The 20,421-nt window shown below is 47.1% G+C and overlaps 1 protein-coding gene across 1 annotated transcript in view; it reads right to left on the bottom strand.

The window, feature by feature from the left end:
• Positions 1-1,408: 1,408 nt before the first annotated feature.
• The window catches only part of LOC144820261 (dynein axonemal heavy chain 6-like), a 1,187,310-nt gene continuing 1,168,297 nt past the window's right edge, over positions 1,409-20,421 (bottom strand). The window contains exons 39-40 of the mRNA XM_078677850.1: positions 1,650-1,797; positions 1,409-1,416 (exon numbers count right to left, since the gene is read on the bottom strand). Of these exons, the coding sequence (XP_078533976.1) occupies positions 1,409-1,416; positions 1,650-1,797 (156 nt within the window). The remainder of the gene's footprint in view (positions 1,417-1,649; positions 1,798-20,421) is intronic.

Below are 20,421 nucleotides of genomic sequence, written 5' to 3'. Positions count from 1 at the left end.
CTCCCCTATAACGCCCCTTAATTCAGTATTCAGTATTCAGGATCTGAATCCATGAACTCAGATCCTGACGACCTAAGAAGAAACGGACACCAAAGAGCCGCAAAAGCAGAGAAGACTGAAGAGAGCCCTTGACTTGGCACCAGCCCCGCCAACAACTGTGCCAAAGTCTACTCGTCCTGCAGTCAAGCACCCTCCAAAACCCTGGGAGGACTGCCTTCCTTCGACAAAGTCCAAGACCTCCCGAGAACAGCGGACATGTTCAAAAGAAACAACCTCCAAGCAAGGACTCTGTGACTTGAAGAACCGTGAAATCCAACACCTGGTTCAACCTCTGCATCTCCAGCCCGAGTTGAAGTGGCCCACTGGTACCAACAAGGTTCCCCAGTGCTCCATAGTCCAAGTCTGTCATGGACTGACCCTCTTGTACTCCCCAACGTCACCTGCAGCCTTCGCAGAGAGTGCTCCTCAACTGCGACCTGCTCAGGTTAGCCGTCTCGAACATCTAAAGACACTCCTGCCCCCGTCGGCTCTGGGCCTTGGTAAAGTGGTCTAAAGGTGTTCCTACATCCCGAGCATTGCAACTTACCTCTCCAACTGTTGGTTTCCTGCGACAGCCTCCTGGCCTGTGCCTGCAGCCCTTTTCTGATTTGACCTTTCACCATTGATTTGTATTGGGCACCCGATGCAGTGTTTACACCCTGCACCCGGCAGCTCCTGTGCCACTGGTGGTGCACTGTTGGTGCTGCTTTGGACCTTGCCCAGTGCTTGCCTCCATCCCCGGAGACTGGTCTCCCAAGCTGCTGTTACTTGTAAGCAGCCTCTGTCCCATTTCACCATTCTCCAATGATTTGTATTGGGCATCCAATGCTGTATTTGCACCTTGCACTCAGCTGCCCCTGTGCTGCTGGTGGTGCACTGTTGGTGCTGTTGTGAACCTTGCCCAGTGCTTGCCTTAACTCCCGAAGACTCGATCTGTAAGTCATTGTTACCTACCGGTATGCTGAGTTATTTCTTATTCCCACATTGCCGGGCTCAAGCATTGCACTGTGTCTACTTTTTGTATTAAGAAATATTTCAATTGAAAATGTTTTTACCTGAAGCGTTCTTTGGTTCTATGAAATAAATATAAGCAAGTATTGTTTTTATAAACTGGTCTTGGAATTTATTAATTGAGTGTGTGTCTCATTTATTGCCTCTGTGATAACAACAAATGCTTAGCACTACCCGCTGATAAGCCTAACCGGTCGCTCACACTACCACAAAAGAGAGCATTAGTATTATCTAGTTTATCTTTTATAAAGCTTGATCCACTGGACTCTTCGCACACTATTCCTCTTTTGGCATAGTAGATAAAGAGCCAGAGTCCTACAACCATGTATAAAGGAGAGAGCAGGCACTTTAGCACTGGTTAGAGTCCTAAGGCAGGCAGAAACAAGTTAATCAAAAAAGGGAGTAAGGCAAAAGGTTTGGGGGAAGACTGACAGGTCTAACATGACCTATAATGTCACAGTAGAAAATTAAAGCATGGCATCTAAAATTGAAGAAACGCCACACAGGCATGCGCAACCGCCATATGTAAATAACAATCAACAGTTTAACTGGCGATACAGCATTTTTCATTCAAAAACAAACTAAAAATAGATATTTACCTAAAATATTCTTTCGTTTCTTTTCCAGTTTGGATTCAATGATTTCTTGTGTCCTTGCAGAAGTTGTCTGAGCAGAGAAATTTATGTAAACAGGAACATAGGACGCTTCTTCCTGTATTCTGTTAAGAAGTCCTCGAGCAACGACAGACTGATTAACATGTAAAATGCAAAAATGAAAAACATTATTACTCCTGATGAAAATACATAAGGAATTACATACACACAAAGTATTACATCCCACAGCGGTTGCTATATGAAGTCAGAGACAAGGGACAGGGACCTGACTTTTAGGTAGGAGTGGGGAATTACTGTGATATATGTTTTTTTCACCCTTTCCTTGATGTGTTAGTTTGGAGACTTCAAAGTGTTTTTTTCAACTTCAAAAATGTAATTGACAACATATTGACTAAGATAATGTACCAACAGTGACAGCTGCAAGTTGATAATGTGTGTTTCTATCTTGTTTTCTCTGTATTTTATGTAACAATCAAAGGATTTTCTTAAAGTGTAAACATCCATTTAAAGGTAGCTGCAGCGGATGCAGGGATCCACTGCAGCTATATTGGAATAAATGTTCTTATAGTTTAAGAAAGTTAATTCAAAGATACCACCATGAATGCACTTACATCTCCACTGGCCATATTCATATTTGAAAGAACTTGCTAAAACGTATAAGAAAATGTCTTCAAAGATCCAAGCTACACCTACCTGCAAATGTGCATACGTAGGTGGGCATCTTGGAATGGTTAAAAAAATGTAAAATGGCAGTCAGCTCATATAGTACCAGGCAGTGCTCTAGGTGGCACTTGGAATGCAGGGGGGTGGGTAGCAAGGGTTGTGGGGGAGAGTAAATGCACTGTCTAACATTAGCTGCGGAAGGATACATGCCATCCCATCAAAACACAGTGAGATTGAAATTCTTCTTGAGCAGGACATACACAAAAATAGGGAGAAAACCATCAAATCAGGAGCAGGGAAGTCAGATGAAGAAAAGCTATCAAAACATGAGTAAGGAGCTGACCCAAAGTTATTACCCCGGTTAGTATCCATAAGTTTTCTCAAGTTTCCTCCCCATTATGTTGGTCATGCTCCAAGGATCTTGGTACTCTTAAACACCAACTATACGACTGTTCCCATGTTTTATCATTTTGGACTGAAGTATGGAATATCTGCATGCCAATGTTTTCGTTCTCCTCCCCACTATCTCTACTGAATGTGTTTTTAGGTTCCTTATCTGATGATATTGATATTGTATCTTCTTCTGCTAAGTTATTAGACCTGTTTATTGCTCTTGCTTTTAAAGTTATTTTATCGTGTTGGAAGGATAACTCTAAGCTTTCTGTCCACACTTGGTGGAACTTTATCTGTGATGAACACAGAATATCTATTGCATCCTCCACCTCTGTCCCTCTCAAAATTAAATCTGATCTACTCTGGCTGCCCTTCACCTCATATCGTTCTTCCAATCCTCCTCCCTTATTGCGTGCTATTAATCCCACGTAGTAAATCTTACTCCTCTCTTTCTTTTCTCATTTTCCTTTTTATTCTTTTCCTTTTTATTCTTCTCCTTCTTTCTTTTCTTTTCTCTTCCTCTCTCTTTATCTTCTTTTTCATTATTCTCTTTCCCCTCCTTCTCAAGCACTTCTTTATGATTATTTATGTCATTTAAATTCTATTTTACATTGTACTTTTTCCTAATTATTTATGACATGTCTTTTGTATTACTTTTCAAATGATTATTAAAAATGTCCTAAACAAAAAAAAAAAAAAAAACATGAGTAAGGAGCTGACCCAAAGCTCACTTTGCATAAGATTGTTTCCAATGTATCTTACTCAAAACACAGCTAAAGAGCCTTTTAGGCTAAACCAAAAAAGCTTATTTCTTTGGGCTGATTTACATTTTAGGATTCCAAGATATTCAGGCCTGTCAGAAAATATTTTAAAGTAATTTGCTCTACTGTAAAAGCATCCCTTCTTTAAACAAAACTGGCATTGTGTGTTCTTGGTTGCATCTGCTTTTTAAACCCACTTACCCCCTCACTCACTGCGCTCTGAAAAACTGCATTTTCGCCGCTTTTAGTAGGCTTGGAACGCTGTTACAGCGCCCCAATCAGCCCACAGGCCACGCTCCCTTCGGAGGCCACGCCCACCGCCCTCTCGCCCCCCTCCTATAAAGATGTGCCTCCTTCGGAAGCGCAGCGGACGAGCGCAGCGGGCGCGACGTTTGCGCGCCGAAGGCGCGCCTAAGGAAAGCCCGTCTGCGCCCGTCCGCGACCGACCGAGACTAGAGGCTGGTCACTCTGCTTCTCTCATTAAATATTCTCGCTTGCAGTTGGCCGATCTCCAAGGCAAGTGGCCATTAGCTGGCATTACTTTAGCCCGAATCACCAGGCTTGGCCTTCTTACTCCTCATGCCCTTTCCCATACTCGTCCCTCACCCTTGCCTCGGACTGGTCGCCCTTTGGTCCCGCCTCTCACGGGCTCGTCCCCTACAGTACTATCTGCAATGTATCTTAATACCAGATCGGCTGTTAAACATCAGCTCGACCTCTTTACATTACTGGAGTCCCATAAACCCGATCTGTTATTTCTTACTGAGACTTGGTTCTCGGACAGCTCTCTTCCCTCACTACTGGCAATTCTCCCCCCTTCTTATTATGCTCTCCGAGCGGATCGCTCCTCTGGAAAGCCAGGTGGAGGGGTTGCCCTGATTGCCCGCAAAGAACTCACGTTCCAACCCTTAGCCTTTTCCTCCTTGGGTTCTTCAGATTGTTTAGTCGTTCGCTCACTTTCCCTGACCCCCCCGCTCACGTGTGTTCTTATTTACCGACCCCCGTCTCCCCCGCATTCGTTTCTTCCTAGCTTTCAAGATCTGATGGCCACCTTGACAGTCAACCACTCCTCTATCGTTGTCCTTGGGGATTTCAATTTTTGGCCATCTGACCCCGCGGAGTGTGTCTCCTCCAAGGAGTTCTCTGATTCACTTCGTTCTTTCAACCTCACTTCGGCAGTTCACGCCCCTACTCACACGTTAGGACATATCCTTGACCAAATTTGGTACCGAGATTGCCCGGTCAACTCATTATCCATTTCTCCCTGTGCTTGGTCCGACCACTTTCTGATTACTTTTTCTTTATCCCTCTATTCTCCCTCTAAGCCCCCCCCCCGCTAAAAACATCTGGGCGCGATCATGGAACCGCATAGACGCAGCGGCCCTGTCCGTCACACTATCCTTGTCCAGCCCCGATCTCTCAGGGTTGCCATCCTTTGAACAAGCGAAATCTATCAATGGCTGGCTGCGGGCGGGCTGTGACTCAGTCGCCCCTCTTAAGCGCATTTCATCTAAGCGCCCCAAAGACGCTAACCGCTGGTTTTCCGAGGATTTGAAGACTCAAAAACTCAATCTCCGCCAAGCGGAACGCCTCTGGCGGCGGGACTACTGTCCTACCTTAAAAAAACAATATATCACTTCCTTAGCCCAATACAAGAAATCTATTTTGGAAACTAAGAAGGCTTATTTTTCATCTAAAATTCAGCTTGCAGAGAATCGGTCCAGAGAAATATTTTCCATCGTTCAGGATCTTGCCTATTCTGATAGAGCTTCACTTAAACCGTCTCCTTCGCAATTACTCTGAGATTCTCTCAACTCCTTCTTTCTCGACAAAATCAGCACGATCAAAGCTAAGATCCCCCTCCATCCCCCTCCTTCACCAACCCCTCCTGTCCTCCAGTCGCTGCACGTCTCGACTCGATTCCCCTCCTTACGACTGAGTCTCTTTTCTCCATTCTTCCGCTGGTCAAGTCCGGCTCCCCTCTGGATCCCTGTCCCACTTATATCCTGAAACAGATATATTCCTCCTGCCCCTCACCGCCCCTTACATTTCTCAACAGTTCGTTATCCCAGGGCATTGTCACTCCATCACTCAAATCGGTGGTGGTTGTTCCGATTTTAAAAAAACCTGGTGCAGACTCTTCTGACCCAGCCAACTACCGTCCGATCTCCCTCCTGCCTTTCTTGGCAAAGGTACTAGAACGCCATGTTGTTAGTACTCTGAGTACATTTGTGGAAAGGAACAGCGTCTTGGCTCCTAGGCAGGCTGGATTCCGCCCGGCACACTCCACTGAGTCAGTGATAATATCTGTCTTGGACAACCTCCGGGAGGGCATGGATACCAGTCAGCCCCAGGCCCTGGTCCTTCTCGATCTCTCCGCCGCGTTCGACACGGTTGACCACGCCATCTTACTTTCACGTGTCGAGGCGGCGGGAATCGGAGGGACGGCCCTGCTGTGGCTATCCTCCTTCTAGAGCGGCCGCACTCAAGCAGTTCGCCTGGGTGAGTTTTCAGCTGACTTCCGCCCAGTCCAGTGTGGGGTCCCCCAAGGTTCCTCTTTGTCCCCTCTGCTATTCAACCTCTACATTGCCCCCCTCATTTTTGCTTTACAGCAGCTGGAGGTCTCTGTCTACAATTACGCAGATGATCTCCAGCTCATCTTTTCTCTCTCTTCCTCCCCCAGCTCAATCTCTAATTTTCAGTCTATCATGACTTTTATCCAGGACTGGATGAACCTCAACCACCTGAAACTCAATCCCGATAAAACGGAATTGGTGTTGACGGGTGGTTGTTCCAGTCCTTGGTCTTCTTCTTTCTGGCCCCCTTCTTTAGGTTCCCCACCTACTCCCGTTCCCACTGTTAAGACCCTTGGGTTCAAACTCAATAATCAACTCTCCCTCCATTCTCAAGTTAGCGCGGTCGTCTCCTCTGCCTTTCTCGCCCTCCGGACTATCCGCAAAGTCTCCTGGTTTTTTTCTCCATCCGCCCTCAAATTAATACTTCTGGACATGGTGACGTCCCGCCTGGACTATGGTAATGCCCTCTATCATGGCATGCCAGCGTACCTCGTGAGGCGCCTCCAATTGGTCCAAAACCAGGCGGCCCGTCTGGTATTCAATCTTCCCAAATCACAACATGTCACCCCCCTTCTCAAATCTTTACACTGGCTCCCTGTCCAGCAACGTGCCCTATTCAAGCTTGGCTGCATCATTTTCAAAGCCCGTTCCGGCCTTGCTCCATCTTTCATCAGCACGGCTATCCAGACTATTCCCCCTCTAGAGAATTATGCTCTGCTACTCATCTACTTCTTACTGTTCCTCGTTTCAAACGGAAAAAATGGGGAGGCTCCAAATTTTCTACCACGGCCCCGGCCTTTTGGAACTCTCTCCCTTTTCATTTAAGATCCTGTTCTCAGTACCCTCTGTTTCGCAAAAATCTCAAAACCTTTCTTTTTTTCCCGAGCTTTCCCTTCTTAACCTCCCTTCGTCCCTCAGTTTCTCTGCCCCTCGAGTAGTAGTATCACATAGCGCCAAGAAACCGCCTGGTGTACGCGCGCTCTAGAAATATTTTTAAACTCAAACTCATGAAATTTTTCAGATTCATTTTCTAACTTGAGCTCAGTAACATACTGAAATAAATAAAGACACACATTGGTAAAGCCAGTAGATCTGGCACTGGCTAGTTTGTAGCCTTTGCGAACACTTTTTTTAAATTAATGTTTCTGTATAGCAAGTTACTTACCATCTGTAACACCTTATCTGAAGAGACTATATCTAGACGCAGATTCCTTAGAATAATCCCCAGGCATCAGACTGATTCCGGATTTATTTGCGTGAGCAGTACCCCTGCGTGCCAGTAGGTACCGTCGTTCAGCTCTGCGTGGCATCGTCAGGGTCGTCCGCGCAAAAGAGACATGCACAGTGCATATATAGCACGCTGATGCCAGTTTCTTTTCTAGACTTGCTACGCCAGGAGCGCAGAGCCATGAAGAACACTTGCCTACATGAAATGGGGTGACTACCTTCGGTAAGAAGGATGCTCAAGTCTAAAGTACCAGTTTGTCTGGGTAAAAGGAAATGTACAGAGGCAGAGATAACAGCACCTGCACTTCACTGACCCTCCAGGCAGATGTAATTGCCACCAAACAGGCTGTCTTGATGGTGCAGAGTCTAACAGGGCAGTAATGAAGCATCTCAAAGTGAGCACACATCAGAAAAGTAATAACCAATTGAGGTACCATTGAGGCATAATGAAGAGAGCTGGAGGAAAAATGTGCTGAAGAGCTCTAAGGAACCTATGTACAATAGGGGACTTAAAAAGGGAAGGTTGATTTGGCAGCTTCAGAAAAGCAGAGATATCAGACAAATAACCCTTTAGCATGCCCAATGCTGTGCCCTGCTGGGCCAGTGTAAGGATAAACAAAAGAACTTGGGAAAGGGATGCAGATAAAGGGTCAACTTGTTTGTACACAATGTCACCAATTTGCTCCACGGCTGGAGTATACAGTCTTGAATGAGGGAAGCCTTGCTGCCAAGATAACATTGCAGACTTCTGGGTGAAGGTCAAAAGCTCTTAACTGTTGCTGCTCAATTTCAACACATGAAGGCAGGGCATTGATAGGTTCAGGTGGAAAACACTCCCTCTGCAACAGAAGATCCTCCCAAAGGGGCAGCCTGATTGGAGGACCGATGGCCATGCTCAACAGCTCGGGATATCAGACTCTCTGATCCCAGTCCGGAGCCACAATGATGACTTGGGCCCAGTTGTTCCTTATCTTCTTGAGAATTCTGGGCAGGAATGGTATTGGTGGAAAGTTGTACAAGAAGACGGAGATTTACTCCAGAAAAAAACAATCCTTATCGAGAGCTGCATTGGAAACTCCTGAATGCAGAACTGTTGACATTGCACATTCTCAGCAACGACGAACAGATCTAACAAAGGCTCTCCCACTGCTGAAAGAGACCTTACACCACCTCTGGTTGAAGATGCCACTCTTGATCCGCTAGATATATTGGGCTCACTTTATGCGCTCTGGTATTCAGAGACCCTGCCAGGTGTTGAACCACCAGGAAAATTCCCTAATGTTCCAGTCATGTCCAGAGATGCAGGGCCTCTTGACAGAGGGTCCACGGCCCCACCCTGTTTGTTGCAGTACCCCATGGTAGTGGTGTTGTCCATAAACACCTACATTAGCCTTCCCTTGATGGAGGGCAGAAAAGCTTTTAATCACAACAAAAAGGGAGATACCCACCTAGAATCCAATCGGGATAGGGTGAAATATTGCAAAGAATAAAACGTCTCTACACGGACATCCAATGATCCTAGCCCAACTATGGTTTGTATTGTTAGGCACCGTCTACAAACTCCTATCCACCCACAATGTTACACAAAAAGTCATTATAAACAAAGGTACGTCAGTAGAGCACAGTAAAGAAACCTAACAAAATAAAATAGTTTTAACAAAAACATGTTGTTTTTATTCTAATCACAATAAAAAGAGGGATTAACCTCCACAATTTAAAACCAATATACAATCCATATACATAAAAAAGAAAACAGTAAGTCGACGCGGCGTTTCAGTGACGTTTTCGATGTGTCACCTTCTTCAGGACAGTTTTGTATACAATAAAAGAATAGATTATTTACAGGCTCAATGATAAACGGACGTACAGATTATAAAGCAGCATTTTCTGACTATGCACTAAATGCAAATTCAATGCAAATTAATTAACAAATGATAAAAACCCTCTTTTTTAAGACAATTAACACATTGTATTTGATAAAAAACCACCCACATATTACATATCAAACAAGTCATTGTTCCTGTTTTCATACAACTTAATTACATGACACATTTCTTAAAAATAGAAAACTAGCAATCAGGCTTCGCTAGAAAAGTATAAACAACATACCTCTAGCCATTTAGTAAGGACTAGTTTTCACACTTTGAAAGTTTAAAAAGGAGTCCGCAATATGGTTTACCCTGGTGCTTTTAAATTGTGGAGGTTAATCCCTCTTTTTATTGTGATTAGAATAAAAACAACATGTTTTTTTTAACTGTTTTATTTTGTTGGGTTGCTTTACTGTGCTCTACTGACGTACCTTTGTTTATGATGACCTTTTGTGTAACATTGTGGGTGGATAGGAGTTTGTAGACGGTGCCTAACAATACAATCCATAGTTGGACCAGGATCATTGGATGTCCGTGTAGGGACGTTTTATTCTTTGCAAGAAAAGCTTTTAATGCCAGGGAAATCGCTCTGAGCACCAACAGGTTAATATAGAGTCCGAATTCTGTCAGACACCTTTGATCTCCACCTTTCCTAGATGGCTACCCGCGACCAGAAGTGACACATCTGTCACTAACATAAAATCTGGTTAGAGAAGGGCAAGGGATTTGCTGTTGTCCAAAACGCGGTTTGTCAGCCATCACTGCAGATTTTTAGAAGTACCCTCTGAGATCTGGACCATGGTAGAGAGATTCCCATGATGCGACGCCCACTAAAACATAAGGTCCTACTGCAGAGCCAGCATGTGCCAAAGGGCATGCATCACAAGCAGGGTGTAGGAGGCCATGAGGCCTAGCACCCTCAGAGTCAGTCTTACTGAAATCCAGGGTAGAGGCTGAAACATTGGCATCATAGCCTGAAAATCCTGTGCTCGCTGCTCAGGAGGATAAGCCCAAAACTGCATAGTGCCCAGAACATCTCAAATGAAAGGAAGCATCTGAGAAGGATTCAGGTCTGACTTTGGCACAATGATAATGAACCCAGCAGCTACAGGAGGTTTGCAGTAACCTGGAGGAGGAAGACCACCACCTGGGGAAAGCCAGCCTTCAGCTGCCAGTCGTGGAGATAAGGGAAGACATGGAATCCATGTACTCCGCAGATGAGCTGCATGCACTACCATCACCTTGATAAACACCCAAGGAACAATGAGAAGGCCATAAGGGAGCACAAGAAACTAAACAGGCCTGTGGCCTACCGCAAACCGCAGATAATGTCTGTGGGCTGGCAGGATAGTATTGTGAAGTATACATCCTGCAAGTCCAACAATACCATCCAGTCTCCAGGGTCCAGGGCAGACAGGACTTGAACGCTCGTGAGCATTTTGAATTTCTCCTTTTTCTGGAAGAAATTGTGAGGGCACAAGTCTACAACAGGAAGAAGGTCTCCATCCTTTTTTGGGTACCAGAAAGTAGCAGGGAAAAAAAAAACTACTTCTGATCTCCGCACTCTCTCTATGGCTCCCCTGGACAAGAGAGTTTGAACTTTCTGGTGGGGTAATGAGAAGTTGTCCTCCATCAGCCGGTTGCAAGTAGGTGGCATGGGTAGAGGGGTAGACCAAAAGAGGGGGAATAGCCCCTTTGGACAATCTGGAGAACCCAGCAGTCAGATGTTATTGACTTCCAGTGGTGCAGGTGATGGCATATCCTTTCTCCACTGGGTGCCTATGATGGCTAGAAGCCACAGTAAAGGTTTTTGGAGGCTACAGCTGCCGGGGGATGGTGGACAGGTCTGACCTCTAGCTAGTTGACCCAGCAGACCTGTGGGTGACGTGTCCTAGGCCACTGGATGACTGGGAAGTCTGCTGGTCGTGGTTGGAGATGCAGATGGAAACCCCTTCCGTGGCTGCTAAAAGAGCAGAAGCAGGACAGTGGTTGGCAAAGGGCCATGGAAAGGCTCAAGGACCTGGTCATAGCCCTGTGGTCCTTGAAGTGCTCCAGCGCTGAGTCCTCCTTGTCTTCAAAGAGACGTGAACCATTGAAGGGAAAGTCCATGAGTGAGTCCTGCACATCCCCAGAGAAGGCAGTCATTTTTAGCCAGGTATGGTACCATAAGGCCACCAATGATGAAACTGTTCTGCTTAGTGATTCTGTACTATCCAGCCCACAGTGTATGGAGAACTTGGCTGCATCCCTTCAGTCAGCTTGAGAGAGTATGGTTCTGGCCTCCTCCAAGACCACAGGCAGCACCTGCGCAACAGAGTCCCAGAGTGAGTGGGAATATCGTTCCAAAAGGCATGCAGAGTTCACTGACCGCAGTGCCAGGCCGGCAGAAGAGAACATCTTCCCCAAGGTATACCACCTCTTGGATTCTCAGTCCACAGGAGTGGAAGGGACTGTGCCGGGGTTTAATGAAGAAGAGGAGGCTGGGACCACCAAGCTCTCCAGAGTGGGGTATGTTGTAAGGAAACTGGGGTCCACTGGGATGGGGCGATGTAGGAGGGAAATACACCTATTTAGAGGAGCTTTTGTACAGGGCTTGGACCAGGCCCCAAATAGGACCTCAATGGGGGCTTCGTTAAATGGGAGAAGCTTGTCATTCGTTTTGACAGCCACAGTGGGCAATAGAAGGTCTAAGACCTCAGCAATCCTCCTCACCACCATAGTGAATAAGGCTTGTTCCTCTGTAGCCAAGCTGGGAGGAAAAACAAAGCCAGTATCTGGGGAGGTATCCAGTTTACTGGCATACACCAGATCCTCACACCAAGTATCTTCAGTGATATCTAGGGGCTGGTATTGATCACAGGCCAGTGGCACTCCGAATCACCGTCGAGTCCTAGCCCAGAGAAATAGGGCTCAGGCTCCAGCCCGGGTGGTCTGCCGCCCGTCAGCATTGGACGACACCCATTCACGTCAGTGTTGCAGTAGGGGTATTAGTATGGGAACTACACTACTGATGGGCAACGGGGAACTTCAGCAGTGAAGTAGACGCTGGGGAAGGTCAAAACGGCACAAATGGAGTCTTCCCCTCAACTGGTATCAAGACCGTCAAGGCATAAAACATTGAGCCACAAGGAGTTTGAGGGACCATTCCCTCCAGGCCCTGGGGTGCATGGTGCAACAATCAACACCGGTCTTGGCATCATGGTCACACTCAAGGCAACAAAGACAGATGAGGTGTGGAACTGTCACTTGAAACCAGCCTTCCCTGCGGACATCCCTGCCTCACCAGGAGACAAAATCTTTGAGAATAGGGTGGAAAAAAGGTTAGTCAAAAAGTGACTATGTGTAGCTGTTTTCTGCATCTGCACTGACTAATACGGAAAGAAAAGAACTGACATTAGCGTGCTGGGTTGGCACCTATTTAGACACTGTGCAAGTCACTTCCAGCACAGATGACGAGGATGCCCCGCAGAGCCACTGTGACGCCTGGAAATTATTCTAAGGTAAGGAATCTGCGGCTAGAAGTCTCTATCGGATAATCTCTATTACAAATATATTGTGAAGGTTCCAGAGATAGACAGATAGAGTTGCATGGATGGATGGATGGATGGATGGATGGATGGATGGATGGATGGATGGATGGATGGATGGACGGACGGCAGACAGACAGACAGGCAGGCAGGCAGGCAGGCAGGCAGGCAGGCAGGCAGGCAGGCAGGCAGACAGACAGACAGACAGACAGACAGACAGACAGACAGACAGACAGACAGACAGACAGACAGACAGACAGGCAGGCAGGCAGGCAGGCAGGCAGGCAGGCAGGCAGGCAGGCAGGCAGGCAGGCAGGCAGGCAGGCAGGCAGGCAGACAGACAGACAGACAGACAGACAGACAGACAGACAGACAGACAGACAGACAGACAGACAGACAGATAGATAGATAGATAGATAGATAGATAGATAGAGTTACAAAGATAGATCAATAGGGTTACACAGGTAAATGGTGCTGCAAAAATTGATAAAGAGGGTTGCAAAGATTGTGACGGTTGTACAGATAGATAGATAAATAGATAGATAGATAGATAGATGGATAGATGTTTATGTGAAAGTACAAGTGTGAGAATGACTATGAATTTGTGTCTATGTGCATACTTTTGGCAGTGCATATGTATATCTGCTTTTAAGTATGCATGAATGTACTTCTAAGAACAAGCTTTAGTCAGCATGAGAAAGTATCGGTAAAGCTGAATGAATGTGTGTGGATCAGTGACTGGATCAGTGGGGATGAATGAGAGTTTGAATGAGTGTGCAAGGAAATCAGCGTAAGTATAAGTGACCAACTGAATCTATTACAGAAATATATATGTTTGTGCACGCATGCGTGTGAGAGAGAGACTGACTGTTAAGAGTGTTAACTACTGTGATTAGTGGGCTATTATTGTGAGTTAATGGAATTTGCCGGGCTCTACTGCAGAGAGTCAATGATGGTCATATGGAACACATTAGTGATTGTGGATATGTGAGATACCAAAGCAAGTACTTGCACCTTGCAGCCAGTATGGGCATGCACTGGCATAATGGAAGATCTCAAGACAGAGTGCTGCAGTTACTTAAACAGTACTACAATACCTAGGGGTTGAGCCTGAAATAAAATTAAAAGAAATATATTCAAATATAGAATTATGGCTGGGTAACTGGGAATTATGGAGATGTTTTCCACTGAGAGGTTCTAGGTGAAATCAAATAGACAACAAGTAAAAAGCTCTAGGTGTCTATGATGTCACTCAGAGCCATGATTCACTTTTTACCCATCTATAATTTTATGTTATGTGTGGTCCCCAAAGTAATCTGTTCCTGCTTTCAACTGCTGCACAAGGGCAGAGGAGTAATGGGGGAACAATTTAGATTCTTCCTGACTCGAATATGTAATAAAAAATCCTTACCTGCCGTCCTTAAAAAAACATACATTTCCTGCTTGCCCTGCCCCTCCTGCAGAAGTGCTTTCTGCTTTTGGTGAAAACAGATGAGCAGTGCTGCACTGACAGGATCTCGGAGAGTTCCGATCAGCCTGGTCTGGGAGGTTTCTATGATGTAGCAACAGTGGGCATGAGTTTTGTTATCAACTGTTGCTACAATCACCTTACCTGCTCCAGCTCACCAGTGTAGAGCATGGCGAGTGCTTCCACCCCTCACCCTACTCACAACGGATTGGTGGGCATTGGGCCATGCTCCTGGAGGCAGACTATGTGTGCATGGCCGTAGCACAGATGCGTCAAAGGCACACCAAAGGCAAGCCCATCTGCGCCTGTCCGCGTCCGGCCAGGGTCAGGGGCCAGAACCCCTGCCAGTTTTACTACCCAACTTAAGCTAAGGTACTCACGGGACCTACTTAAAGTCTAGCTCCTAAAACCGCTGCAATGTGTGTGCACAATCTTACGATGGACCCTCATAAATTCAAATGTCCTCATTGCAACTTTAGTCTCATACACAGCGAGCCCCTCAGGCCCAAGGACTACAATGCTCAGTTCTTATTGATCAACTGTTGATCTATGATCAAACATAAGAATGAAATATTTGAAATCATTATGGGCAACCTGATGCACGGTTTCTGACTGAAACCTGGCTCAGTGAATCCTCAGCACTAGATATTCTGCTTGCGATCCCATTAGGCTACGGGATTGTAAGCAAGACCGCCCAATAAAATGAGGTGGAGTGTTAGATTTAGGAGTTTCTAGTTGGTGGAGGTAGGTTCCTTTGACCAAATAGGGACCCTTGCGTCTAGTCAGGGTATGGGGGTACACTTCCAAAATAACCCCTGCTCACCCCCTTGGTAGCTTGGCACGCACAGACAGGCTTATATCAGAGGCAGTGTGTAAAGCATTAGTGAACACATATGGTAACCCAGTGACAACACTACAGATGGACACCACACAAGTTGTAGGATAAAAATAAGTATTTTTATATAGACTTAACGCAAGACCACAAATGACAAAAATCCACAATACTGTACTTTAAATATGGTAGAAATTGCTTAGTTCTCTTTAGATGTAAAATGCAACACTTTGAGTTCAATGTACCTTTGGATGCGTAACGCTATACAACGAAAGTGTTGCTGGGAAGGTGATGCGTCGGTTCCTTACACGCAAGAAGGGTGATGCGTCGGGTCCCAACTGCTGTGTAGGGGATGCGTCAGTTCTTCTCCGCGTGGGGAGGTGATGCGTCGGTTTCTTACTGTGCTTCCGTGGCGATACGACCAGCAGCGCCGTGATGCGATGAAGATCCGGTGCAATGAAACAAAATGGCGTCTTCTTCTTGATGCAACATGATGCGTGCACGCCCGATGGCCGTGCGGCGACTTAACGAATCTTCTGAGCCGTAACAGGCCCTGCGACACGCTTCTCCAGTGATGTGACAGCGTCTGCTGCAACAACGACACTCTTCTCTGGTGATGCGAGGCTCTTTGGCTGATGCCATGGCGACAGCGGCGGTACGATTCTCCAGTGATGCCACAGCATCTGCTGCGACAGCAACACTCTTCTCCGGTGATGCGACGACAACGACTGCGGCAGCGACATGCTTCTTGGTCTTGAGTCGTGCTTCCAGCTGCCAGCAACACGCAGTCTCTTAGAAGGCCCAGCTCAACAGCAGGCACTTCAATTCCCAGCAAAGGAAGGCAGGGGAGCTGGTTGGTGAAGTCTGTTGTCCCTGAGACTTCAGCAGGAGGCAAGCTCTATCTCAAGCCCTTGGAGATCTTTTACAAGTTGATTGAAAGTAGCACAAAATCCTTTCTCCTTTCTTTGGCAGTCAGGCAACCACTACAGGCCAATCCCCCAAACAGCAGTCAGCTTAGGGAACTTCTCCCCCTCCCAATAGTGATCTAAAGTTCTTGGGTCTGGGTCCCAATATTTATACTAGCAAATCCTTTGTCCTCTGAAGGCAGAGGGTCCTGTACCCAGTCCAAACCAGTTCTGTACAGTCCTGGAGCACTTTGTTGACAAGACTCCTTCTTTCCTTTGACAGTGTGGGCCAGGGATATCAGACGCACCACAGGAGGTGGAGCCAGCATTATGGAAGGCAGGCACAGCTCTATTCAGGTCCCAGGTGCACTCCTCCCACCCATCTACATGCAGATAGCTCTATTCAGCCCTGTGCTGACTCACCCTGTCTCCTGGAATCCCCCAGCCCCTGTCACTCAAACTCCAGACAAGGAATACACAACCTCAGAGACAGGCTTGGACAGTTAGGCAAGGAAATACCTACTTTCTAAAAGTGATATTTTCAAACACAGAATGTTAAAACCACCTTCACTAAAAGGTGTCTTTAATCATTCTGAGTACAGGCATACTAAACTCGAATTTCAACCTGGTTCCCTGAGTCAGTTAGGATTATAAGATGTTATAATCAAACTGCCCATTCTGGCCTATGGGGAACAGTTGGCTTGCAATAGTGAAAAACGAAAATGGCTGTAATTCACTATTAGGGCTTGTCCTACCTTTTATCTACAATGCACCCTGCCCTTGGGCTTACCATAGGGGTGACTAATATGCGGAAAAGGGAAGGTTTAGGGACTGGCAAGTGGGTGCCCTTGCCCAGTCAGCATGGCAGTACCAGACTGCACACAGGCTCTGCAATGGCAGACCTGAGGCACATTTTACAGGCTGCTTCTGTGGGTGGCACAACAACTACTGCAATCCCACCAGTTGCATTTGGTTTACAAGGCCTGGGCACAAGCAGTGCACTGTACTAGGGTCTGACAAGTAAATCAAAACAGCCAATCATGGAGTCACAGATCCATACATCAATTTTAGTATAGGGAGAGCATATGCACTTTATCACTGAACAGGAGGGGTAATCAGCCTGATTCATCAAGGTACCGTTTTGCGAGTCTCTAATAGCGATTCATAGCGAATCGCTATTGAGGACTCGCAAAACGGTATTCATGTAGGAATTCCTAAATAAATAGCGATTCCTACATATTCTCTATTTGCGAGTAGCAAATTGCTACTCGCAAATAAGGAATAACTCCCCATTCATTCCTATGGGCCAAAAGGCCCATAGGAATGAATGGGGAGTATCCCTTATTTGCGAGTAGCAATTTGCTACTCGCAAATAAGATAGCGATTTTAAGGGTGCCAGGGGTGTCCAAAGGACACCCTGTAGCACCCCTGAAATGCTAATTGAAACAGGTGTTGCGCACACACATGTCCAAGGGACATGTGTGTGTGCAACATGCAACTTAGAAAAATGCTTTTAAAAGCATTTTTCTAAGTTTTTGCTATTTACCGAGAGGTCTGACCTCTCGGTAAATAGCGGCCCAAAATTGCTAATTCGCAATTTTTAAATGTGTCATGAATAGCATTTAAGGAATCTCTAATAGAGATTCCTTAAATGCTAATCCTCGCATATTTGCTAATTCTTTATTAGCGATTTTTGCATTTGGGATGATGAATCCCAAATGCAAAAATTGCACTCGCAAAGGGCCAGATTCTGAGAATCTGGCCCTTTTGCGAGCGCATTTACCTTCATGAATCAGGCTGAAAGTTCCCAGAGTCATAACACCAACAAAAACAGGTCAGACAAAATACAGGAGGAAGGCAAACATTTCAGGGATGAATGACCCTGCAAAAAGGGCCAAGTCCAACTCAACCCCCTTCCAACCAAAACGCAGGCGGAACCAATCCCTATCCTGATATGCTTCTCTGTTTTGGGCGATAGAACATGGACCCTGGCCCGCAGCAGCAGGGGCATATTCCAGTTCTACGCCAATCTGAACCTTTTTGGATCCTTCTGTCCTTACTTTCAGGGCCCACCATGCTAACCCATGGGGAACCCTTCTCCTCACCCGTGGACACCATCTGTGCAGAACCTAACCATAGCTTGCTGACAGGTGTGTCCCAACAGACAGCCAGCAAGCCACAGTGGCCACTAACAGTAGTCAGTGATGAGACCCAAGCCTTATGCCTCCCAGGTCTCTCAAACCTCCGTGGCGTCAGAGAGCGGGGGGCAGTGGCCCCAGGTGCTTGGCACCCTTTGTCCACTCTCCCTCCTGTCAGGTCAGGCGTGACATCCTGGCCCTGACCCATCAATTCCGGGCCTGTACCTGGCAGGTGGACAAAAGACCGGGGTGGGCTCTCCCACACCTGGTCCTCCTCCTCGGGGCTCTGCACACTCCCACTTGGAGTGGTACCCCTTTTCAGAATTGTCATGGTGCCTGTAGCAGGTGTCCTGCACAATTTGCCCAGCAGTTCAGGGGTTTTATCCTGCAACTGGGCTTCCAGATCAGGGGGGACACCCTGAACCTGGCCCTCCAACCAAGGTTCTAAACCCTCCAGTTGAACCATGGTCAGAGGTGAGGACTCCCTCCCTCTGCACCCACTTCCAGAGTACTGCACCCTCCCATCAGGGGTGGTACCCCTAGAAGACCAACCAGTCAGGACACTGTTTACAGTTGTCCCACCCTCCAGGTTAGACAACACCTGAACCTGGCTTCCTAATCCAGGGACAAACCCCTGCAGGTGAACACTTGCCCGGCGCACCAGGGCTTCATTGGGAGCACATACGCCCCCCAAGGGTGACACATAACTCATGTGTTGTGTGACAGTCTACCTGGCGCAGATCTGCCGACTCCAGTTCATCTGACAGTGCATGAAGATCCCCCATGACAGAAGTGGTGTCACCATGGTCACTCCTTGGTGACTCAGCCCTTCTGACTGGCCCCTGACCCACTGGTTCTTCCACTGGGGACTCTTTCCCCCTCTCACCCCTCAACCTGGACTTCTGCACCCTTCACTTAGGAGTGGCACTGCCAGACACCAGAACTGATGGAGGCCTGCTCACAGATACTCCCAGTTCACCATACACTAGGGGATCCCCCTCAACGGGTGGCCCATCAGGACAGACTAGGCCACCCACCTGGTGTTCCCTTAAGGAACCATCCAGGCTCTGAGACTGGGGTTCGGGCACCTTGGGACACGCAGCCCCGCACACACTCTATCCCCACTGAGACAGTATGTGTGCCCCTACACCCCTCCCACTACACCGGGACCTAACTGGGCTACTCTGCACCTCTTTCACCACTCTGGGTTAGAAGATACCCGATTCCATCCTCTTAGGATCACTCCCCAATGCCTCTCCAGACCCTCTGGCATCCACCAAAAGGTCTGCCTCCAATGTGAGCTCCCTGGGGTCAGAGAACTCACTCTCCAACAGGTGTTGGCATAGCTCTGGAAAACAGGGACTTGCAATACGCTCTCCCAAGATTGGATCACACAGCCCCCTACAAGGGTTAACAAAATTATCTTTCACCTCACCATCCAGTGCCTCGCACAAATACTCCACACCACTCTCCTGGGATTGGCAAGACAGTATCTGACTGTCTCTGTCACTCAACCCACACTCTTCTGGGCGGTCCTCACACTCATATACCAGGACTTCAAGCTTGGGGGAACCCCTCTCCCTGCACCTCTCATCTAAAGTCAGTAGAGTATCCCTCCCACCACTAGGACCATGAACCCCTGCATCAGTTTCCCCATTCTCCTGAGGTACACTGCGCACCACTGGAGCTACCTCATGTCCTTGAACCTCCTACTTCAAGTGAGGCGCCCCGTCTCTGGGTGTATGTACTGCTCCCTCAGCACTAGATAACTCAATTTTGCTGCCACCATCTGAGCTGGATTCCACCTCCAACTCAGCAAAGCTCACTTCCTGAGCTACAAACATTTCTTTTTTCTGAGCTGAGACACTCATGGTCTCAAGCCTCATGCTCAACTGCATCCTCCTTTCCTCTAGGGCCAATTTCCTAGTTTGCAACTCCAATTCTAACTTCCCACTCAACTTGAGCTTGGTCAGCTCCATCTCATGAATCTTACTCTTCTCCCTGTCCTCCAGCTCTTCTGGGGACAGGCCCTTGACATAAACACTGCTACCTGCTGGGGAAGGTGCTCTCTTCCCCCTGAACCCAATGGCCCTTCCAGCTGCCCCTCTGCATTTCAAGCCCCCTCCTCATCCTCAGGGGTATTCCTTGCTTCGATCCAGGCCTTCAGTACATTTTGGAACTCCTCCTTCTTGGAGAGACCGGTCATAGCAACTTTAAATCCCCTGCAGAAGTGCTTCAGCTGTTTCACATTATAGCATTCTAGTTTCTCCTCTTCCCAATCAAAATCAGCAGATGCAATGGATGCTGCTATACTCATGGTGGCTAAACTTGGCAGTTCTTGGCAAAAATAGAAAATCCCAGGAAAAACAAATCTACCAAAAGTATGTGGTTGCGAAGGA

This window comes from Lissotriton helveticus, chromosome 2_1 (genome assembly GCF_964261635.1).
Source record: "Lissotriton helveticus chromosome 2_1, aLisHel1.1, whole genome shotgun sequence".
Lineage (NCBI taxonomy): Eukaryota > Metazoa > Chordata > Amphibia > Caudata > Salamandridae > Lissotriton > Lissotriton helveticus.
Note: the sequence above shows the minus strand (reverse complement) of the source record. Positions and strands in the feature narration are given on the sequence as shown.